The sequence below is a fragment of the Macaca nemestrina genome, chromosome 18 (genome assembly GCF_043159975.1).
Source record: "Macaca nemestrina isolate mMacNem1 chromosome 18, mMacNem.hap1, whole genome shotgun sequence".
Lineage (NCBI taxonomy): Eukaryota > Metazoa > Chordata > Mammalia > Primates > Cercopithecidae > Macaca > Macaca nemestrina.
The window spans coordinates 49,282,334-49,303,567 of NC_092142.1; the positions used below are offsets into that span (position 1 = coordinate 49,282,334).

General features: G+C 48.0%; 1 protein-coding gene across 3 annotated transcripts in view; it reads right to left on the reverse strand.

The window, feature by feature from the left end:
- The window catches only part of LOC105492283 (bromodomain containing 7), a 53,890-nt gene extending 50,499 nt beyond the window's left edge, over window positions 1-3,391 (reverse strand). For all 3 annotated transcript variants that reach the window (XM_071084517.1, XM_071084518.1, XM_071084516.1), the window contains exons 1-2: window positions 3,234-3,391; window positions 2,607-2,815 (exon numbers count right to left, since the gene is read on the reverse strand). In XM_071084517.1, coding sequence (XP_070940618.1) covers window positions 2,607-2,815; window positions 3,234-3,282 — 258 coding nt within the window. In that variant the 5' untranslated portion in view covers window positions 3,283-3,391. The remainder of the gene's footprint in view (window positions 1-2,606; window positions 2,816-3,233) is intronic.
- Between the last annotated feature and the right edge of the window lie 17,843 nt (window positions 3,392-21,234).

Consider the following 21,234-nt stretch of genomic DNA (forward strand, 5'->3'; position numbering starts at 1 on the left):
GATGCTTTCAACAGAAAACAGAGACAGACGAATAAATGGAAGAATTTGGGGGAGAGACAGACTAGGGCAGGGAGCAAAAGAAAACTTAGGAGGAAAAAACAGGAAAAAACTTCAATTAATATCTTCAGAAAAAGAAAAGAATATACTGCATCTAAAATCAAGAACAGGGTGCTAATTCAAAAAGGACAATTAGAGAAGAAGAAAAAATTCTTGGAAATTCAAGGTATAAGATCTGAAATAAATCCAGAAAAGTCAGAAATTTTAGGGATGTTCCTTGAAGGAAGAACCCTCCCCCGCCCCACACACACCCAGAAAAAATATGAGAAAAACATAAGAAAATTAGAGGATCAGTTCAGGAGTCTAATATCTAAAGGGCAGGAGTTCCAGAAACCAAGAAAAGAAAAAATGGAGGGAAAGAAATGAACACAGGAACACTTCAAGCAAACAGCTCTGAACTGAAGGCACAAGTATTAATTGCGAAATGTCAGAACACTGAAGATAACGGGGAAGATCCTAAAAATTTCAAGTTAGCAAATACTGGTCATATGCAAAGGACTAAGAATCAGAATGGCAACAGACTTCCCAACACCAATTTTGGGAGCCAGAAAACAACAAAGTAATGAATGCCTTCAAAAGTCTGAAAGAAAATAATTTTCAATCTAAACAAGTCAAACCATCAACCTGTATGAGGGTAGAACACAGATTTTCAAACATGTTAGAACTTATAAAATCTACCCGCTGTGTATGCTTTCTTAGGAAGTTCCTAGAATTAAGAGTCCACCAGAACAAGAGAATGAATCAAGAAAGAGGAAGGCATGAGATCCAGGAAGCAGGTGAAGGAGAGTCCCAAATCCAGCCTCCAGGAGACAGAGAGCTGTAAGATAAATGTCTCCAGAGAAAAGAACTCAAATGAGTTTCATAAATCTTAGAGTTTAGGAAGAATTATTAAGCAATAACCAAACAAATGAAAGCAATGATCTAACTAGTTAAGTTCAGATTTGTATTTGCATACTGTACTTGTCTACAATCGCTTTAATATTAATTTAACCAATAATTGTGATGTACCTATATCTTGAGCAAGGGAAATTGAATTCTCACCTTCCATAATATGATGTCAGTAGAAGATATAAACTGCTAAATCAGCAAATATAAATCTGTATTTCGAAATGGAGATAAGTAGGCAAGGAAAAATACTAAAAAGTGTAGGAAGTACAACTCCAGAGTGGAGCAGCAGCCTGCTTTGTGTCAAAAAGCTGTGTAGTACTCTTGACTTTTAAAAACCATCTTCATGCATTACTTTACTACTATTAATCAAAAAAAACACAAAAAACAAAAAAAACAATTGGTTACCTCTGAAGAGGGAGTCTATGTGAAGGATTGCGGTGAGGAAAACTTTTTTCATTTTGTGTACTTTTGTACCACATGAACTACTTTTAAAAAATCAAATGCATATATGGGTTTTACAATTTAAGGAAGAAAACAAAACATTACTCCTACCTAGCCAAAGCTAATGAAAACTGGGACAAAAGGGAAGGAATAGACTTAAGAAATCCCCAAAATAAGATCTCTAAGACTTGGTGACTTAGCAATGTGTTCAATCACATGTAAGAGAAAGCTCCTGTTGTATTTACAAACATAAGAAAAGTTATATAACTAACCTATGAAAATTTACCTTCACAATAATTGATTTACTGAGTCATTCAGTGGCAGGTCAAATTTGGAAAGTTAGTAACAGTAATAACAATGTTATTATTATTAGAGACAGAGTCTCATATTATTGCCCAGGCTGGAGTGCAGTGGTGTGATCACACCTCACTGTGACCTTAAACTCCTGGGCTCAAGCGATCTTCCCGCCTCAGCCTCCTGAATAGCTGGGACACAGGTGCACACCACCAGGCTCTAGAAATTTTCGTAGTTTATTTCGTAGAGACAGGGCCTTGCTATGTTGCCCAGGCTGGTCTCGAACTTTCAGCCTCAAGCAATCCTCCCACCTCGGCATTCCAAAATGGTAGGATTACAAGCGTGGGCTGCTGCGCCCAGCCATTAATTATTCTGCCCAGCTTTCAAACCAAGATGGCAGCTACTCATTCTTTTCTGTTAAATGCAAATGGTTAAGAATATCAATCTCCATTACAGATCTCTGACCAAACTTTCTCAATAGACTACAACATTGTTTTAAAAGATTTAAAGTTGCTCATTACAGATTTGGCATTATAATATTTATTTCAGAACAAAATTTAAATCCCAGTAGATCCCATTCACTTCTGAAATGACTCTGTTTGACAAATCTCGAACACTGAGGCTTTCTTGAGCATGACTTTTTACCCTGCCTAGACGGAAAAAGCATTCTTTGAAGCAGCTCCTGAAAATTTGGGCTTAGCTGCTTCCTCACCTGATGTGCGAGTACAATTGCCTAAGAGTATAATTCAAAAACGATTTGCTGAGACTCATAGATGATTCATGTCTCTATTCTGTCCTGCTCCTCTTCAAATGAGCCAGATCTTAGAGGCGTTTCAGTTTCCCCAGATACAAAGAAAATAAAGTGAGGTTGGTAGCTGGAGGAGGCGGTGCCGTCCGCAAAGCCAAAGCAATGCAACCACTTGTACCTTAACTCTTCTCCGTTTTCTCCCCTTTTCTTCCCCTGGAACCTGCTTCTCTCCTTTCTTTCTCTTTTTCCGCTTTCTGTCCTTGTGTTTGTCATGATCGTTTTTGTCTTCGAAGAGGCTGGAGTCGTGCCCCGAACTGCCCGTGGAGAGTTCGGTGACTTCGTTCCCTCCTACTTTGAGAACCAGCTTCAAGGGCTTCTCCACATACTCTTAAAAAAAGAAAAGAAAAGAAAGCGCGTCGATTAAAGTCGGGGCTCTCCAGGGAGTGCTAAGGATGCAGAGCGCGAAGGCGCAGCAACGTCGAAGTGGCTTTGGGCGCCCCGCGAAGCACCTGTTGAATGACAGAGCCCGGCCCGGGGGTGCGGCGCCGCCCGCCCCGAACGCTCCCACGCCTCTCGGGCCGCCTCACGTCTCCCCACCAGAGACCCACCGGACCAGGGGGACCCGGGTTCGAATGCCGCCGCCGCACGGGGGGCAGCGCGGCCTCGGGCAGGACGCGCCCCCTTCGCGGGCCTGGGCCTGCCGTGGGAGGGAAGGGCCCTGGGCCGCCCCTAAGCCACTGGGAAAGAGCGGAAGCCCCGCAAAGGGGCCGAGAGCCCACCGCCCGCACCCCGGCCCACTCCTCACCCTCGTAGAGGTGTTTCTCCGACTTGTGCTTCTTGTGCTTCTTGCCCATGTCCGACCGGGCCCCGGTGCCCGCCCCCCGCGCCAGGCCCAGGCCGTGCGGCGCCGCTTCCGGTCCGGGCCAGGCGAGCGGAGGGCGGGAGCGGGGCCCGCGAGACCCCGCGCCGCGAGGCAGGGGGGCGGCGCGCGCCGGGCGGCGCGAGGCCCCTCTCGAGAAGACGGCGCGCGAGACCGGTCGGAGCCCGAGAGCGGTGGCGGGGGGGCGAGCGGCCGGAGCAGAGGCGGGAAAGAGGGCCCGCCGCGCGTGCAGGGTGCCGGCGGCTGCGGTGGCGGCCCCTGGCGACCGGAGGTGGCGCTGCAGCTCGCGGGCCGGGGGCGGAGTCGGGGCCGGGAGCGGAGCCGGGGCGGGGCCGAGGCGGGGCTGGGGCGGGGCCGGGGCGGGATCTACCGCTCAGAATCTTGTTTGTCTTCCTTCCTCCTTCTGCCCTCAATCTGTCTGTCTTGTTTCTGTCTCTGTGTGTCTCTCCCTCCCTCTCCCCTTCCCTCCCTTCTTTCTCCTCCCTGTCTCTCTTTCTTTTTCCCTTCCTCCTTCCTTCCTTTCTTCCTTCCCTACTTACTGCCTCCCTTCAAGCCTTCCCTCTCTCTGTTCTTCCTCCCGCGTCTCCCTTCCTTCTCCTCTCCCTGTCTCCTTCACTATTTTTTCCCTTTTCTTTTTTTACCCTTCCTCCTTCCCCCACTCTTCCTTTCTTTCCACTTTCCCTTGCTTGTTTCTTCCCTTTTACAATATTGACTGAACCAGCAAACTCAGCACATTGGTGACTGAAGATTCTAATCTTAAAAAAAAAACTCATGTGCTGATAGGTGAAGATTTCCAGATGTCTCGACTGTCTTTACTTCTAGCTGTATGGTGCTTTGTCTGTTTTCAGATAAGCTCATAATTATAGTCTCCTCTTAAGAAAGGATCTGTCATCAGTCATTTATACTTCAGGAAGAATTTGGACCCATGAATCACCTCTCCCAGGAAGATTTGTAGCTTTACCTTGAACTTCAGTGGTGAAATTATAGGCTTATATTTTAGGACCCTATTGTTGGCGAGTGATAGAAACCAATTTGAATTATTTCAAGTAAATGAAAAGGGATTCATTGGTTTACATGTCTAGGAAGGGCAAGAATAAAGCTTGCCAGAGGGAAGACAGGAACCAAGGATGTAATGCTATTGACTGGCATGCCAGCTCTTTCTCTCTCTTGTCTCTCTGTATACAATCGGTCTCCGTCTTCCCCCTTCTTTCCTATGTGGCTGGAAACATGGCCCCCATCTGCTTCTGAGGCCTCTTCTTTATAGTGTCCTGACCAACTGGGAAAAAGATCTCTTCTTGTCAGCTTCACCCGGAAAACAGTCCCAGGGAAGGACTCTGATTGGCTTGGCTTGTGTCACATGTTTTATGGGACAGGGGATGGGAGATTGATTTAGCCTAGATGCCAAATCTACCCCCCAACCCCCTTGGCCAAGAGAAGTGGAGTCTGTGATTGGCAGTCCCTGCCAGACTTCTATGGTTAGCCAGGGAAGATGAGATTCTTCTAATGAAGAGAGTTGCTTTTTCATGAAAGCTAAAAGTGTAGGTCTATTGTTTCCCTGTAACAAGCCTCTCTGGTGTCCGTGAGGTAGAGATCAGGCTGTGGAAAGAGGGGTTGTGTTGGGGAAGAGAACTTCTGCTGCTCTGAAATCAAGCCAGCAAGGCCCCCTAAGCATGGGGCAAAGCTTGGTTTCAGCTTTTCAGCCATTGTCTATAACTTATTTTGCTTTAAGAAGAACCACTATGCCAACTCCCACTGTAGCTTCTATTGTGGCATTGCCTTGCTCCAGGCTCAACCTGTGGGTTTACCTGTCTGCTCCTCATCACCCTGGGTACCTCATTGGTACTTACAGCATCTGGCACAGTGACTACTACTGTCCAAATGCCCCTCAGAGGAAAAAGGTCTGGTGAACTCATCCATCCTATCGAGTTAGTAATTTCCCTTCCCTCTCAGGAGTGATTGTACACAGGTCACAAAGTGGTCACAGCAATGGAAAGTGAATAAGAGCATGAAGCAGAAAACACCTTCTAGAAAAAAGTTTCTGGACGTGGAAGCCCAAACTCACCTAGTTTTAAATTCCCAGTACTAATACCATGAAGGCACATAGAAGGCACCAGAAAATGCTAGTTGAGCTGTACGGTCCTGGTTCGGGCAGACTCCCCCAGAGATTTCTGCCTGCTGCCATTCATGTCCTCCCAGTGAATGTGGAATGGCCTAGAGACTGGCTTCAGAGCAATAGAACATGGCAAAGATGATGGACGTCACTCTTGTGATGAGGATACGTAAGACTTCAGTCTTGCTTGCTGACTGTCTCTCTTGCCTTCTTGGCTTGCATGTTTTGATGAAGCAAGCTGCCATGCTGGAGAAGCCCATGTGACAAAGAGCTGAGGCCAGCCCCCAGTTGACATCTGGCTACAACTGAGGCTCTGAGTCCAACAGCCTTGAAGGATTGAATCCTGCCAGCAACCGTGTGAGCTTCCAAGTGGATCCTTCCTCAGTGGAGCGTTCAGATGAGACCTCAGCCCTGGCTGACATCCTGATCACAGCCTTGTGAGAGACCCAGAAGCAGAGGAGCCAGTTAAGCTGTGCCCAGACTTCTCCCCACACAGAAAATGGGAGCTAATACATGTATGTTACTTAAGTGTTGGGGTAATTTGTTACATAGGAATACATGGCTTATACGGATATCATTGCAAGCAGGGAAACTTTCTAAGCATGCCACATATCTCAATAAGAAGGACTAAAGTGACAGTAACAACAGCTACTGTTAATTGAGCAGTTGCCTGTGCAGGGCATTTGGTTAAGGCGATGAACACATCACCCCTTTGTATCCGTATTCTGGTCTGTGGGAAGAGTGCTGTTATCCCTATTCCACAGGTGAGGAAACTGAGGCCTGGAGAAGTCAGGTGGCTTCTGCAAAGTCACACACCTTGCCTACCTGGAATTTCAATCCATGTCTGCCTACCTCCAAACCCTACCTTCTAACCACTATGCCACATTGCTCTTGGAAAAGAGGGCTAGGTCATCTCCAACGACCCTTCCTGCATGTTTGGAATCATGTTAAATTAAAACAAATTCCAGAGAAGATGCATGTGCTCCTATATGCAGGTTTGTGCATTGAAAAAGATCAGAAGATAATTTAAGAATGGAAATAGGCTAGGCACACTGGCTCACACCTGTAATCCCAGCACTTTGGGAGGCCAAGGCGGGAGGATCGCTTGAGTGCAGGAGTTTGAGACCAGCCTGGCCTGGGCAACATGGAGAAACCCCATCTCTATTCAATTCAAAAAATGTAAAAAAGAAAAAAAGTAAAGAATGGAAATAGTTGTTATTTGCTGTTTATGGATTTTTGTGGGTCTAGAGGAACTAAATATACAAGGAGAAATTGACAAATAAAACACGACTGCTTAACTCGTTGGAATAGCTCTCTAATGGTGAAACTTCAGATTTTGGAATACCTGGGTAGGGGGAGGATCCTGAACTGGGCTGTGAAGGGGAGGTTTCTTGGCAGCAACAAGCTGCACTGCAGGAGAAGATGGAGCCGCTCTGCTCGTGTGTATTTGCTGGCAGAGGAGGAAGAGGATGATCTTGGGGAGAGGACCAAGCAGGCTCTGCACTTTGGTTAGTCCTACCTGGAGTCCTACATCTACTCTGCCGGCCTCTGTTGGTGCCCTTGCAGCCCGGTTTCCCTCATCGAGGAGAGAGAATGGTTGCCTTCTTCTCCAAGGGTGGCCCAAGCCTCACATATATATCCCTAAATCCCCAGAAGGCAGCCCCTAAAACTCTAGGGCTGAATAACTTAGAGAACACTGTTGGCACCTGTTCCACATCTGTCACCTACCTGGATCCTGAGCTCAGTGTCCTTCCTGCCACTCCGGAAGGAGGATATATTTGCCCATCTTAAAGAGGATGGATCTGAGGTTCCATAAGGGCGGGGACTGCCCAAAGCCACACAGCTGGGATTAACAGCAGGTCTTCATGTTCCAGGGCCTTCCCGGGGCCTCCACTGCCAGGGTGGAGAAGCCACTGTTGGGGTGGAGTCAAGATCAGAGAGCAATTGCCTGCTACATGGCTAGTCCGTGGGAGTCAGAATTGGGATCCAGGCCAGGGAAGCCCAACAGCTCTGGAGTGAGTGAGACAGAGCTGACTTGAGTCCTGGGGTCACGCTTACTGGGTCTGTGACCTTGGCATGTCCTGAGAGGGCTGCCTATCTCTGAACTTTGGAACTAGGGTGAGGTCATCGGGTGTGCTGCTGCAACAGGGTGGTTGTAAGGATGAAAGAAGGTAACGCGGTCAGAGCGCCGAGAGTAATGCCTGATATGGTAGATAGTAAATGGTCAATAAATATCAGCTGCTAATACTAACTTTTAAATATTTGTGAATGTCACTTTCCTGCTCAAAACCGTCTCGTGGCTCTCTGTCTCACTCGGAGTCAAAGCCAAATCTTCACCTTGGCTTTCAGGGCCAGATCTGGCCCTCATTCTCTTTCCAGCCCCATCCCCCTGCCCCCTCCTCCCTCCTGCCCCCAGTCCCTGCTTCTCTTCCCTGTGTCCAGAACACTGTCCCCTGAGCTCCTGGAGTGGCTCCTGCCCTTATATCACCTTGGTCTCCCCTGTGACCTCCTTAGAGAAGCTTCTGGACCAGCAACCCACACACCCTTTCCCCTCTTCCCTCAGCCTGTGCAATGCCTGATTTCTCTCCATTGCATCTACAGCCTCCAAAATCATGTTGAATATCTCTTCCCTATCTGTGTGCATGTCCACCATCTATCCACTGGCCTCTCAGGTCCCCGAGGTTAGGGACTAGGTCTGTCTTCCTCATGACTGTGTCCCCACACTTAGCACAGAGCTGGGCTCAGCACAGGCCCTGGATAAATATTTGTTGGACAGATGAGTGCATCATAATTACTGTGTTGTGATAATAATTCTCTTCCTCCTTCTTCCCCTTTCTGGTGGAGGCACGAGGTGACTGGAGGCCTCCGGGAGAGTCTGTGGAGGAGAAGACACCGAGAAAGGCTGGCCACTGGGGGGTGTGACGTGCCCAGGAAATCTCTGCCCAGCTCAGCTTGGAGGTGGCCCCTCTCCTGCCCGGCCTCGCTGCTGAGGAGTTGCTGCCCAGGGTGCCTTCAGGCCTTGGTACTCCGACAGAGAGGGCACTCTGGCACCCAGCTGATGTCCTGACCATCTGACCCTGAGGTAGAGTCTGGCCTTCATTGGTTGGGTGGGATGAGGGTTGGGTGAAACTCAGTGGCCTTGGTTCTGGGACAGCCACTGGGGACCCATTATAGCTATTCCCCTATAGCCAACAAATGAAAGAGGGCTGCTGGGTGCTGACCTATGATGTGGACAGACTAAAAGCCTCGAACGCCAGGGGTTTCTGAGCCCCTCACCTCTGCTTGGCTGTGCTCCTCAAAGCCCCCTTATGCAGCACTGAGGCAGGATGGGGAACTCCTGAGACAGAGAGAGTCCTTGGGCTACTAACTTCTCCTGCTTTCGTTTATCTGAATCTCAGTTTTCTCCTCTGAGGGATGGTCAGAGCCAGCCCCGTGCAGCCTGTGTGGCTGGCATGAGGGTTAGCAAAAGCAAGGAGTGAGAAATGTTGTGGCACAGCGCAGGCCTTACCAAGTGTAAAGGGGCAGATGGCGGGTGGGAAAGGGCCGGTTCTCCTGGACACTCACTCCATGGGGATTTCTGCCCTCTGTCCTGGGGTGGAAGGTGGCATTCCCTGAGCCCAGGCCCCCAGCAACTCCAGCAGGTGCCCCCATTTGGCAGCAGGAGTAGGTCTGGGCCTTCCTGGTGCCAGCCTGGTGCCAGCCTGTGAGTGCTGCTGGGAGAGGCCTTGAGAGGCTGAGGCTGGTTCAGCAGGCAGCTCTGTGGGGAATCAGTGGCCTGGGGTGATTCGCTGTGACAGGTTGTTGACAGTGCAGCTTCCAGGGTTGCTCACGGTCACTGGCAGAGCAGCCCCAGCTGCTGCCTCTGAGTGAGGAAAAGAGAGAGGCGGTGGATGGCCGCCATCCATGCAGGCATGCCACATGGCCTCTGCCCACAAGGTCTCAGAGCTGCTTGCTGGAGGGCGGCGAGCCCAAGCCATGACACTCATGGCTGCCAACCCCAAAAGTCATTTAGCCTCAGAGCCCTCAAATAAGATCAAATAAGAAAGAGGCAATAGCAGGACCTTCCTTCCTTCTTTCAGTTCATATTTTATGTGTGCCTACTACGTGCTGGCGGGTGCTAGGAACATGGTGGGAGTGAAATAGACACGGCCCTGCCCTTATGGAGAGCACAATGAGATGCATGTTAAACAGAGAACACAGACAAGTATTTAATCATGACCATGCTAACGGTTAGAAAGGAAAGCAGCAGGCTGCTGTCCGGATAGCGCTCTGACCCAGGCTGGGGACTCACCCAGGCCTGACCTGGAGAATAGGTCTTGGTTAGGTACCCTACAAGTGGAACCTGAGGCGGGGATCTGTTGGGGTGGCAATCGAGAGGAACCTGCAAGGCAGGGAGAGAAGCGGGATGGGGTGGGGAGAAGCAGAGAAGAGGTGGTCTAGGCCTCAGCCCCGTGCCACAGTGGTGGCAGGGCGAGGGGGGATGGGGAACATCAACTGTCCAGGGAACAGTCCCACCTTGTGGGAGGTGGCTGGCCTTTTGTAGCCCATGTTGGGAAGTGAGGTCTGCCTGATTGTCGCCTGTTGCAGAGGTGACTCTTGTTTGTCCCAAGGAATTCTCCGAGGGAGGTGTGCAGCTGCCTTCCATGAGTGGCCAACACTCCCAGCTGCTGGTGATAGCCCTCCAGCAGGATGTCCCTTCAGAAGAAGTGAGCCAAGAGGGCATCAGCTGCATCCACTAAACAGGCAGAGAGATCAGCATGCGCAAAGGTGAGGAAAAGTTGGGTGCAGTCAGGGAGGACAGGAGACCAGAGGAGAGATGATGGGGACCATGTCTGGAAGAAAGGCTGGGCTGGGCAGAGCCTTTCAAGGCATGGCAGAGATGCTTGATTTTTTTCAGTATGACCGTGAAGGCAGTGGACGTGGGCGCATGGCCAGATTGGCAATTTCGGAGGAGTGTTTTGGCTTCTGAATGGAGGAAGAATTGGAGTGGGTTTAGGAGACCGGGCAGAGAGACCAGCTTAGAAGCGATGTGGTCTTCAAAGGGGAGATGGGGGTGCCTTGGCCTAGCATGGATGATGTGGGGATGGTGCAATGGGTTAATTCAAGAGTTATTAAGGAGAAAGAACTTAGGAGGAGTTAGGGATGCCTGTGCATAACCCAAGAGGAGAAGACAAGTAGGAAGGTGAATGCCTGTGTCTGGGGCTTGGAAGGGAGGTGAGACCTGAAAATAGATTTTTGGAATAGAGATGTCTTTGGAACCTCAGGAGTGAATGAGACCACCCAGGAAAGTAGAGTGATCAGAGAAGATGGAGCCTTGAAGACCTTCAATAAATAACAGTTGAAAAAAGGATGAGGAAGCAGCAGAGCAGACTGAGGAGGGGCAGGGAGGCAGGAGGAGAAACGGGAGAGCGGGACACCCAGCAGGGGAGGACAGAGCACTGGAGCCAGGTGAGGGCGGTGGTGGGCTGAGGGTGTGCAGAGGAAGGAAAACTTGGGCAGGCTGCAGGGAGCCTCTAAGCACTGGAAGGGCTGGGGGAGGGTGGATCAGACAAGTAGACTTGTGCATGCAAGGCCACCAAGGTGATGCTGGAGAGTGGGAGGTGTGATGAGACAGAGATGCAGAAGGGAACACTGAGGCCTTGAATGACAGGCTGTGGGGCATGGGCTTCCCCCTGTAAATTGGGATAAACCAGATGAAATGGTCTCGTTGGAGAAAACTGGGCATTTTCTAGGAACCCCAGGCTGGGGACAGACCATCAGCAACTCAGAAATGATCCTGCAGGCCCAGGCTCCCAGTCCATCTTGATTCGTTGGAGCACTGCCCTGTGGACGGGGCCCAGGATTAAATTCCCTTCACAGAAAGTTGTTGTGTGTTTGATAAACTCTTATCAGACTGCGGCTGTGGGCTTATGCCATGTCACCCAGATCTCTAATTTCATAGTTCTGGCTCTGCCAAAAACTGGCTGTGAAACCTGGACATGTTTCTTCCTTATCTCCATCTAAACAGAGCCGCAGAAAGAGGAGGAGTAAGTCAGACACGCTGACTCACGCCTGTAATCCCAGCACTTTTGGAGGCTGAGGTGGGAGGATTGCTCAAGACTGGCTTGGGCAACGTAGCAAGACCCCATTTCTACAAAAAATTAAAAATTAGCCAGGTGTGGTGGTGCATGCCTGTGGTCCCAGCTACTCAGGAAGCTGAGGCAGGAGGATCACTTGAGCCCAAGAGGTCAAGGCTGCAGTGAACTATGATTGTGCCACTGCATTCCAGCCTGGGCAACACGGTGAGACCCTGTCTCAAAAACAAAGAAAAAAAGGTAAAAAGATAAAAAGAAAGAGGACTCAACTGGCTGCTTTCAAGCTGTTGTTTCTAGGGAAGTACTTCTGATGCTCTGTCAGTGTCTGATAAAGGCTTTGTTTTTAAAAATATGTGTATATTTTAGGTTTTTCTTGATTCAGTTATTCAGTTTTAAACCTATTTATTGCCTAAATAATTAATGTTCATTAAAGACAAATTGAAAATACAAATAGGTGTAAGGAAGATACTTCAAATTGCTCATAATCTCACCACTTTCTGTAGTAATTTGGTATACGTCATTCCAGATATTTTCCAGTTTTTTTTTTTTTTTCAGAATTTGGTGGTGATTCTCTTCCCCCTGCCTCAGGGGATATGTTCATGATACCCCTTCATTGAGCCTGGCTACTCAAAGAGTGGTCTAGGGACAGCTGCATTGGCAGGACCTGGGAGCTTGGTAGAGATGCAGAGTCTCAGGTCCCACCTCAGGATTGTAGAATCAGAATTCACATTTTAAACAATATTCCTGGTTGATTCATATATGTGTATTAAAGTTTGAGAAGCACTATTCTGGAACATTAGCTTATACTCAGACTTAATTTTCTTGGACGAGAAAAAGGGAACATTTCTGAAGTTGGAACAACTAGACATCAAAAGAAAACCTTTGACAAAACCAGATAAACTAAAAGGTTCCTTTTTTCTTTTTTCTTTTTCTTTTTCTTTTTTTTAACTCACAAGCCCACAGAAAGATGGAAAAGATCTGAGGGACTTTTTCGTTTACTTTATTCATTCATTTATTTTAGAGATAGGGTCTTGCTATGTTGCCCAGGCTGGAATGCAGTGGCTATTCTCAGGGGCAATCATAGCACAGGACAACCTTGAACTCCTGGGCACAGTCCATCCTCCTGCCTCAACCTTCCAAGTAGCTGGGACTACAGGCATGTGCCACTGCACCTGGCATTTACCCCAATTATTTAAAAAGTTTCTTTCTTTCTTTCTTTTTTTTTTTTTGATACGGAGTTTCACTCTGTCACCCAGGCTGGAGTGCAGTGGCACGACCTTGGCTCACTGCAAGCTCCGCCTCCTGGGTTCACGCCATTATCCTGCCTCGGCCTCTGGAGTAGCTGGGACTACAGGCATCCACCACCACGCCCAGCTAATTTTTTGTATCTTTAGTAGAGACGGGGTTTCAACATGTTAGCCAGAATGGTCTCGATCTCCTGACCTCGTGATCTGCCCACCTTGGCCTCCCTAAAAAGTATTTTTAACTATTAAAAAAGAACAGTGATAGAATGCTAGAACTGATTCCTTCTATCTACTAATTTCGTATTCATTAATCAACTGTGTTTTTTGTTGTTGTTGTTTGCTTTTTTCTTGTTTTTGTTTTTCCTGTGAAGCTTTTATTTTGGGCAGAGGGCGGGGAGCTCAGTCCTTCCTGGCAGCCGCTTTCTTCATGGCGGCCAGGACATTGCTCAGCTCCTCTCTCTTCTTCTTGGCATAGATATGTGTTAAGCACTTTTGGAGGCTGAGGTGGGAGGATTGCTCAAGACTGGCTTGGGCAACATAGCAATCTGCCCTCCCTATTCTTCCCAGCTTCCAGTTACTACTCTACTTCCTGCTCTAGCCTACCCTCTACTTCCATGAGATCAACTCCTTTAGCTTCCACATATGAATGGGGGCAAAGGATTTAGCCTTTAGTCCTGCAGTATTTCTCTTTCTGTGCCTGGCTTATTTCACTTAACATAGTGTCCTCCAGGTCACCCATGTCATTTCACACAACAGGATTTCCTTCAATTTTAAGGCTGAGTAGTCTTCCATTGTGTACTTGCTTTATCCATTCGTCTGCTGATGGATATTTAGCTAGATAGGAGGAATACATTTTAGTGTTCTTTAGCACTGTAGGGTGACTATAGTTAGTAATAATTTATTGTATATTTCAAATAGCTATAAAAGAGGATTTTAAATGTTTCCAACACAAAGAAATAATAAATGTGTGAGGTGATGGATGTGCTGATTACTCTAATTTGATCATTACACATTATATATATGTATCAAAATATCACTCTGTACCCCATAAATATGTATAATTATTATGTATCAATTATAAATATTTTTTAAAAAGCGATTAAAAACCTTCCATACATGGAAATATATAATAAAATTTTATACGTTGGAAATGAATAACACATTGAAATTTGGGTCTTCATTTATTGTAAAAAGTAAATGTTAAGAACTTTTTTTTTAAGATGGACTCTCACTCTGTCTCCCAGGCTGGAGTGCAGTGGCATGATCACGGCTCACTGCAACCTCCACCTCCCAGATTCAAGCAATTCTCCTGCCTCAGCCTCCCGAGTAGCTGGCGTTACAGGCAAGTGCCACCACACCCAGCTAATTTTTGTATTTTTAGCAGCAACAGGGTTTTGCCATGCTGGCCAGGCTGGTCTTGAATTCCTGACCTCAGGTGATCTGCCTGCCTTGGCCTCCCGAAGTGCTGGGATTACAGACGTGAGCCACCATGCCCAGCCAAATGTTAAGAGCTTTTTTTTTTTTTTTTTTTTGAGACGGAGTCTCGCTCTGTCGCCCAGGCTGGAGTGCAGTGGCCAGATCTCAGCTCACTGCAAGCTCCGCCTCCCGGGTTTATGCCATTCTCCTGCCTCAGCCTCCTGAGTAGCTGGGACTACAGGCGACCGCCACCTCGCCCGGCTAGTTTTTTGTATTTTTTAGTAGAGACGGGGTTTCACCGTGTTAGCCAGGATGGTCTCGATCTCCTGACCTCATGATCCGCCCGCCTCAGCCTCCCAGAGTGCTGGGATTACAGGCTTGAGCCACCGCGTCCAGCCAATGTTAAGAACTTTTAACGTAAAAGATAAAATACATTTGCACTAATAAGCTACTGCTTTTATTTCTCACACATGGGCGTTCTGCTTAAAACGTCATTTGAAGCAAGAAGTTGCTGAAAATCTTTGAAAACCACTCAGTGATAGGACCTCCAGGGTAATTACAGGCTCTGTAATTCGATTAGATAAAACATTGGAATGATCAGATGTTTTATTTTTAAAATACCCATCTTTTAGCAGACCATAAAGCCACACATAGATTAGTTGAGCTTGTTGTATGGCTGGATAAAGTCATCTGGACAGATTAGTTGAGCTTGTTGTGTGGCTGGATAAAGTCAGCTGGAACTTGATGCAGGGGAAGAGCACTGAACTAGAGATCACAAGGCCTGGTTCTCATTCTTGCATTGCTTGGCCTCCATGTGACAGTCAGAAATCCATCCCTAATGAGGTTGAGCTTCAGGTGTGGCTATATCCAGGTGCTCAAACGATGTCCCCAAGATTCAGGCTTTCTCTCTCTCTGTTCTACTTCCTTCTGCACTGGTCCCATCCTCAGACAGGCTCCACTGGCCTCTAGAAGCTCCCAGATGACATCCTCATAGATCCCAGTCCAGAAAAAAGGGCAATGTGCCTTTCCCCAGTGGCCCAGCAAAAGTCACAGGGTTATGTGATTGCACTGGTTTACATTATGTACCCACCTAGAGCCTATGACCATGAAGGGGTGGGATGTGGGTGGAGGGTGGTCATGGTGGTGGCAGAATTCAGGGACAAGTGAAACCTAGACCATGGGTCTGCTAACCCAGGAGCTTGGGTAGGAGACGAGTGTCACCTAAACCACATGGCGTTAGTTGGGATCCCTAAGAAAAATTAGGGTACTGTGATCAGAGGATTGGAGAATGGATGCTGTACCAAAAGTAACCAAGCATTAAAAAAAAAAAAAAAAAAAACCCAAAACAAACAGAAAGAACATCTGTTTCTAAACTCAGTTTCTCTACCTGCCTTGAGAATAAGCAGGTTGGGAGGACCCAATGACAGGAGGAGGTAAATGATGAGCACTGTTACCTGTTACTTGGAGCCCTGTTACTGATGGGAGCCCTGAGCCCTATTATTCAGAACCCTGTTACTTGGAGCTGATGGGAGCCAAGAGGCGCCTTGCTGCTAACAAACACAACACGCTTCACAAAATGTTCACGCTGTCCCCCATGAGACTGGTCACTGATAAAGAACTGGCAGAAAGGTTCTTTCCTACAAATCCAATTCTGATCGGCTTGGCTGATGCTTGGGCTGCTCCTCAGAGAGGCAAACGTGCCCATTTGCTAAGGGAAATGCAACCCAGGGGCGTTTTCTCCTCCTCTCTCTACTGTGATCTTTGCCTTTCAGAGCCAGTAGGGGATCAGACTTGGAGTTGCTGACATTGTCAGCCCCGGGAGAAAAGTTGTGAAGCTCAGCCAGATCTATTTATGCCAGATTTTACAACATCATTGAATTATTTGCACTCAGAACTGCTGATGGTCTGTTGTTATTGTTGTTTAAGTCTACACACAGGCGTTTTGGAAGGCACGGGCCTCTCTTTACAGTTTCTGAGGCAGAAAAAGGAAAAACTTTTTTCTCCCCTTTATTTAGGAGAAAAATGCGTGGAGTGGGGAATACAGCCTTCTCCTTTCTGCCTGCCTGTTCCTCTTTTACCTGGGGTAAAATCTGCTTCTGAAAGCCTCCCCAGAGCCTGCTATGAGGAAGGAATAGCCCCTCATCTGTGCACCCTGGCTGTTGATCAGCAAGAGGTGCCACATTTCCCAGCTTCCACTCTGCTCTGCCATAAATCCACTTTCCCCACCACAGCCAGAGTGACTTTGAAATACATGGATTTCCAGGCCAGGGGCAGTGGCTCACGCCTGTAATCCCAGCACTTTGGGAGGCCGAGGTAGGAGGACCAGGAGTTTGAGACCAGCCTGGGCAACATAGTGAGACCCCATCTCTGTTAAAAACAAAACACACGGATTCTTCTGTGGGTGGTGGTACATGTTACAAAAATAAAAACAAAAACATAGATTGTAGATTGGATTAGGCCACATCATCATCCTGTTCATAACCCTTTGGGGGGTCTCTCATCTCAGTTAGATCATGCCCAAGCTTTTTTCCTCAGCCTACAAGGCTCAGTGTAACCTGACCTCATGCTCTTCTCTCTGACCCCGATTTCTGCCACTGCCTACTTCTACTCGCTAATCTCCAGACATAATTTAGTTCCTTGAACATGCCACACTCTCCCTCCACGCAGGGTTTTCACACATGCTATTCCCTTATTCTGGAATGCTGTTCCCACACTCTTCATATGGCTGGCCTCTTCTCATCTCTCACCGCCTCGGAAAGGCAACCCTAACCTGCTCCAACAAGTCCCCTTTTAGTTTCTCTCCTTGTTTATATATATTTTTTGAGATGGAGTTTTGCTCTTGTAGCCCAAGCTGGAGTGCAGTTGCGAGATCTCAGATCACTGCAACCTCTACTTCCTGGTTTCAAGGGATTCTCCTTCCCCAGCCTCCCGAGTAGCTGCGTTTACAGGCACCCACCACCACGCCCAGCTAATTTTTTGTGTTTTTGGTAGAGATGGGGTTTCGCCATGTTGGCCAGGCTGGTCTTGAACTCCTGACATCAGGTTATCCACCTGCCTCAGCCTCCCAGAATGCTGGGATTACAGGCGTGAACCACTGCACCTGGCCCTCTTTTAGTTTCTCTCATAGCACCCTGTGCTTTTTCTATTTCTGGTAAAACACATCACATTTGCAATTCCATATTTATTTGTCTATTGTCTGCCTTCCCACTAGACTGATAACTTCCTGAGGGCAAGAGCTGAGTCTATTCTGTTTTGTTCACTGGCACTTGGCATGTACCTAACACATTTTTATTGCCGAAATGATTAGGGTTGAAGTCCTCTCTTGTGGAGGGCAGGACTTCCTTTTGTGTTCTTCCTTCTGGCAGTGACTTATTTCTCCTCCCAGGAGGGGTTTGGAGAGAGGAGGTTTTGTCATGCTTCCCTCTGTCCCTCTCAAAGCACTCAGCATGCTATTTGGCCCACCATGGGAGCCCAGTGGAGGCTGATGAATGAATTCACATTAAATGTGTTCTTCCTCTTCCCCACAACTACACAGCCAGCTACTCCTGGGAGAGGCATAAATAGTGACCTACAGGCTGGGCACGGTGGCTCACACCTGTAATCCCAGCATTTTGGGAGGCCTAGGTTGGTGGATTACTGGAGGCCGGGAGTTGGAGACCAGTCTGGCCAACACAGGGAAACCCTGTCTCTACTAAAAATACAAAAATTAGCCAGGCATGGTGGCACATGCCTGTAATCCCAGCTTCTTGGGAGACTAAGGCACAAGAATTGCTTGAATCCTGGAGGCGGAGGTTGCAGCGACCTAAGATCGTGCCACTGTGCTCTAGCCTGGGCAACAGAGCAAGACTCTGCCTCAAACAAAAATAAGTGACCTACACCATGAGACTTTGGAGTTGTCAAGCCTTTGCAAAATCTCAAACTCTCTCTTCTACTGATGTGTGTACTGTAGTGCCTGAGAGTCCATTACAACAGAGCAAGGGCAAGGTCTAAGAATCATCTTCCAAGGTCAGCACACCTGGAAGAGGTATGGCCTGAACTGAGCCTGGTAATTTCCTCCTGGGATGGGGAGGGTAGGGAAGGTGGAGAACACAAAGACAGCGCCCCCGCCCACCCACTGCCCCAGGCTTTCAGTTCACCAGATATCCATTAAGCACATAGTGATTGTTAGGGTCCATGGGGACTTCAGATAAGAACAAGACATAGCCCCTAACCTCAGGAGGCTCAGGGTTTGGTGGAATAGATATGTGACTTGCCCCCTTTCTGCCATATGACACCTTGGGCTCGTTACTTAAAAGCCTTGGTTTCCTCATTTGTAAAATGGGGGTTATAAAGGTACCAATCTCATTGGTGATAATTCATTGAGTTGATGCATAAAAATGCTTAGGACAGGGCCAGGCTCAATAAGGGTGAGCAGTCAGTGTTATTATCTGCCATGCCTCAGGCAAGGTACAGAGGTTCCCCGAGGCTACTTGACCTCCTCCTGTTTACCCTGCCTCCGAGCCAGCTGCCCTCTGGTGGTAACTATGCAGAGTGGCTGCCTGCCTCTGGCACCTGTCTGATCTGCCCTGGTCCTGCTGACCCGTCCAGTGTGGGCCTTTTGGTATTTCGCAGGCCTTCCCTTTTTGCTAGGTTTCCAAGGCTGCTCTTCTAGGTCAGCAAGTTTCTCAGGCTTCTCAGACCCAGCTGACCAGCTTGGGAGATAGGCAGAGAGAAGCCTTGATGTTACTGGTTATTTCTGCCCATTGGGCACCAAATAAACATTTCCTCTAATAACAGCCTCTTGACTTCCATTTAGAGAGCCTCCTCTCCCCACATGACCCAAGCCTGCCAATGAGAGTGTCACAGCTGCCACGGCCAGTGAGGATTGGTTCAGGGGTGAGCATGTGACCCAGGCCTGCCAGTGAGAGTATCACAGCTGCCAGGGCCAGTGAGGATTGGTTCACAGGTGAGCATGTGACCCAGGCCTGCCAGTGAGAGTATCACAGCTGCCAGGGCCAATGATTGGTTCAGAGGTTGGCCTGTGTTTGGAATCTGGCTAATGAGAATATCATAGCCACTGGCTTGGTAATTGGTACAGAGGTGGGCTTGGGACTGAGGCTTGGCTTTGGTGGGACCTTTCCATGAAAAGCTTGCTGAGCTAGTGGTATGTCAGTCTGGTGCTTTTGGGGCTTGAGAGGAGGCACTGCCTGAGAATAAAGCTAATGGTGGAGAAAGCAGAGCCAAGAGCTGGTGGCCTGGTGACAGTGCTTGAGTCTCTGGATCCAGCTGAGCTTGAAGTTCATCAACCTCTTACACTTTTCAATCCAGGGGTTGAATAAATTCCCCCTTTGAGTTTTGTGTACTTTGAACTGGATTTCTGGCTCTTGCAACTGAAAGAACATAGGCTGACTTGTGTTTCATGGACACACACACACATACACACACTTCATTCAGTGCCTACTGAGGAGTCCCTCTGCTTAGGGAACTGAGCACTGCCTGTTCCCAGAACATACAGAGGTGACGAGGACACTTCCTGACCTCAGGAGTCCCAGAAATGGGGCAACAAGTCCGACTTCTTTCTCAGATACTTTTAAGTGTGGTGGGCCCATTCTCACCAGGGTCAGCTATGTAATTTGTAGGGCTGGGTGCCGATGAAAATGTGGGGTCCCTTGTTCAAAATTATTAAGAGTTTCAGGCCAGGTGCGGTGGCTTATGCCTATAATCCCATCACTTTGGGAGGCCGAGGAGGGTGGATCACAAAGTCAGGAGATGGAGACCATCCTGGTTAACATGGTGAAACCTCATCTCTACTAAAAATACAAAAATTAACTGGGCGTGGTGGCGGGTGCCTGTAGTCCCAGCTACTTGGGACGCTGAGGCAGGAGAATGGCATGAACCCGGGAGGTGGAGCTTGCAGTGAGCTGAGATCATGCCACTGCACTCAGCCTGGGTGACAGAGTGAAGACTCCGTCTAAAAAAAAAAAAAAAAAGAATTTCAAGGTAGCAACTCAGAGCATTTATCCAAGTGTGAACCCCTGTGTTCATGAGGGAACATATACATGAGGAAACTATCATACAAACCATTATCAAACAGGTCTAATTTAAGGTATTCTGAGGGACAAGTGCTTGGTTCCTTCAAAACAGGATCCTTGGTAGGGACCCAGGTTTGAGTAGTGCTCACCATGGCAGTAGCTTGAGGGGAGCTGGGAATGAGTGGGTGACCATACTATCTGCCTGTGGTCACCAAGGAAGGCTGTTTTGCCTGGAAGGGAAGAAATCTCCTGGGAACAGAAATCTCAAGCCCAGGCATATAGGTAGGTGGGAGCAGAGGGAAGTGGAGCTGGTTGGGCTCCTTGTTTTGAACTGGGAGGCAAACAAAGATGGGCGAGGCCCATGTTTGGTAAAAAGATGGACCAGGAGTCACAAAAGTGTCAGGGAGACCTGGTGGTTTCCTGGTTCTGCAACCAGGCAGACCTGGGGTTGAGTCCCACTTTGGTGGTTTAGTAGCTTAGTGACCTTGGGAAAGTCATTTGACCTCTCTGAGTGCAGTTTCATGGAATGGAAAATAGCAGTGATATTACCCGCAGCAGATTTGTAGTGAGTACCTAATGGGATAGTGTCTATAAAAAAATCCTTTATAGGCTGGGCAGGAGATCGAGACCATCCTGGCTAACACGGTGAAACCCTGTCTCTACTAAAAATACAAAAAATTAGCTGGGCATGTTGGCATGCGCCTGTAGTCCCAGCTACTTAGGAGGCTGAGGCAGAAATTGCTTGAACCTGGGAGGCAGAGGTTGCAGTGAGCCGAGATTGCGCCACTGCACTCCAGCCTGGGCGACAGAGTGAGACTCCATCTCAAAAAAGAAAAAAAAAAAATCCTTTATAAGCTGTAAAATATGACCATAATCCATCAGTTCTAAAACTCATCTTTTTTACATTTCATATCTCTAAAATTGGGATAAATCTTATTATCCAAGGTGTGACATATTTAATTGGCAACTTTTCTTTTTCCTTGGTGGCTCATGAAATAATGTGTATGTGTCGCCATCAGTGGCATCTCATTAACAGATCTGCTGAAATGATCGTTGGAACAGCCGTCGTCG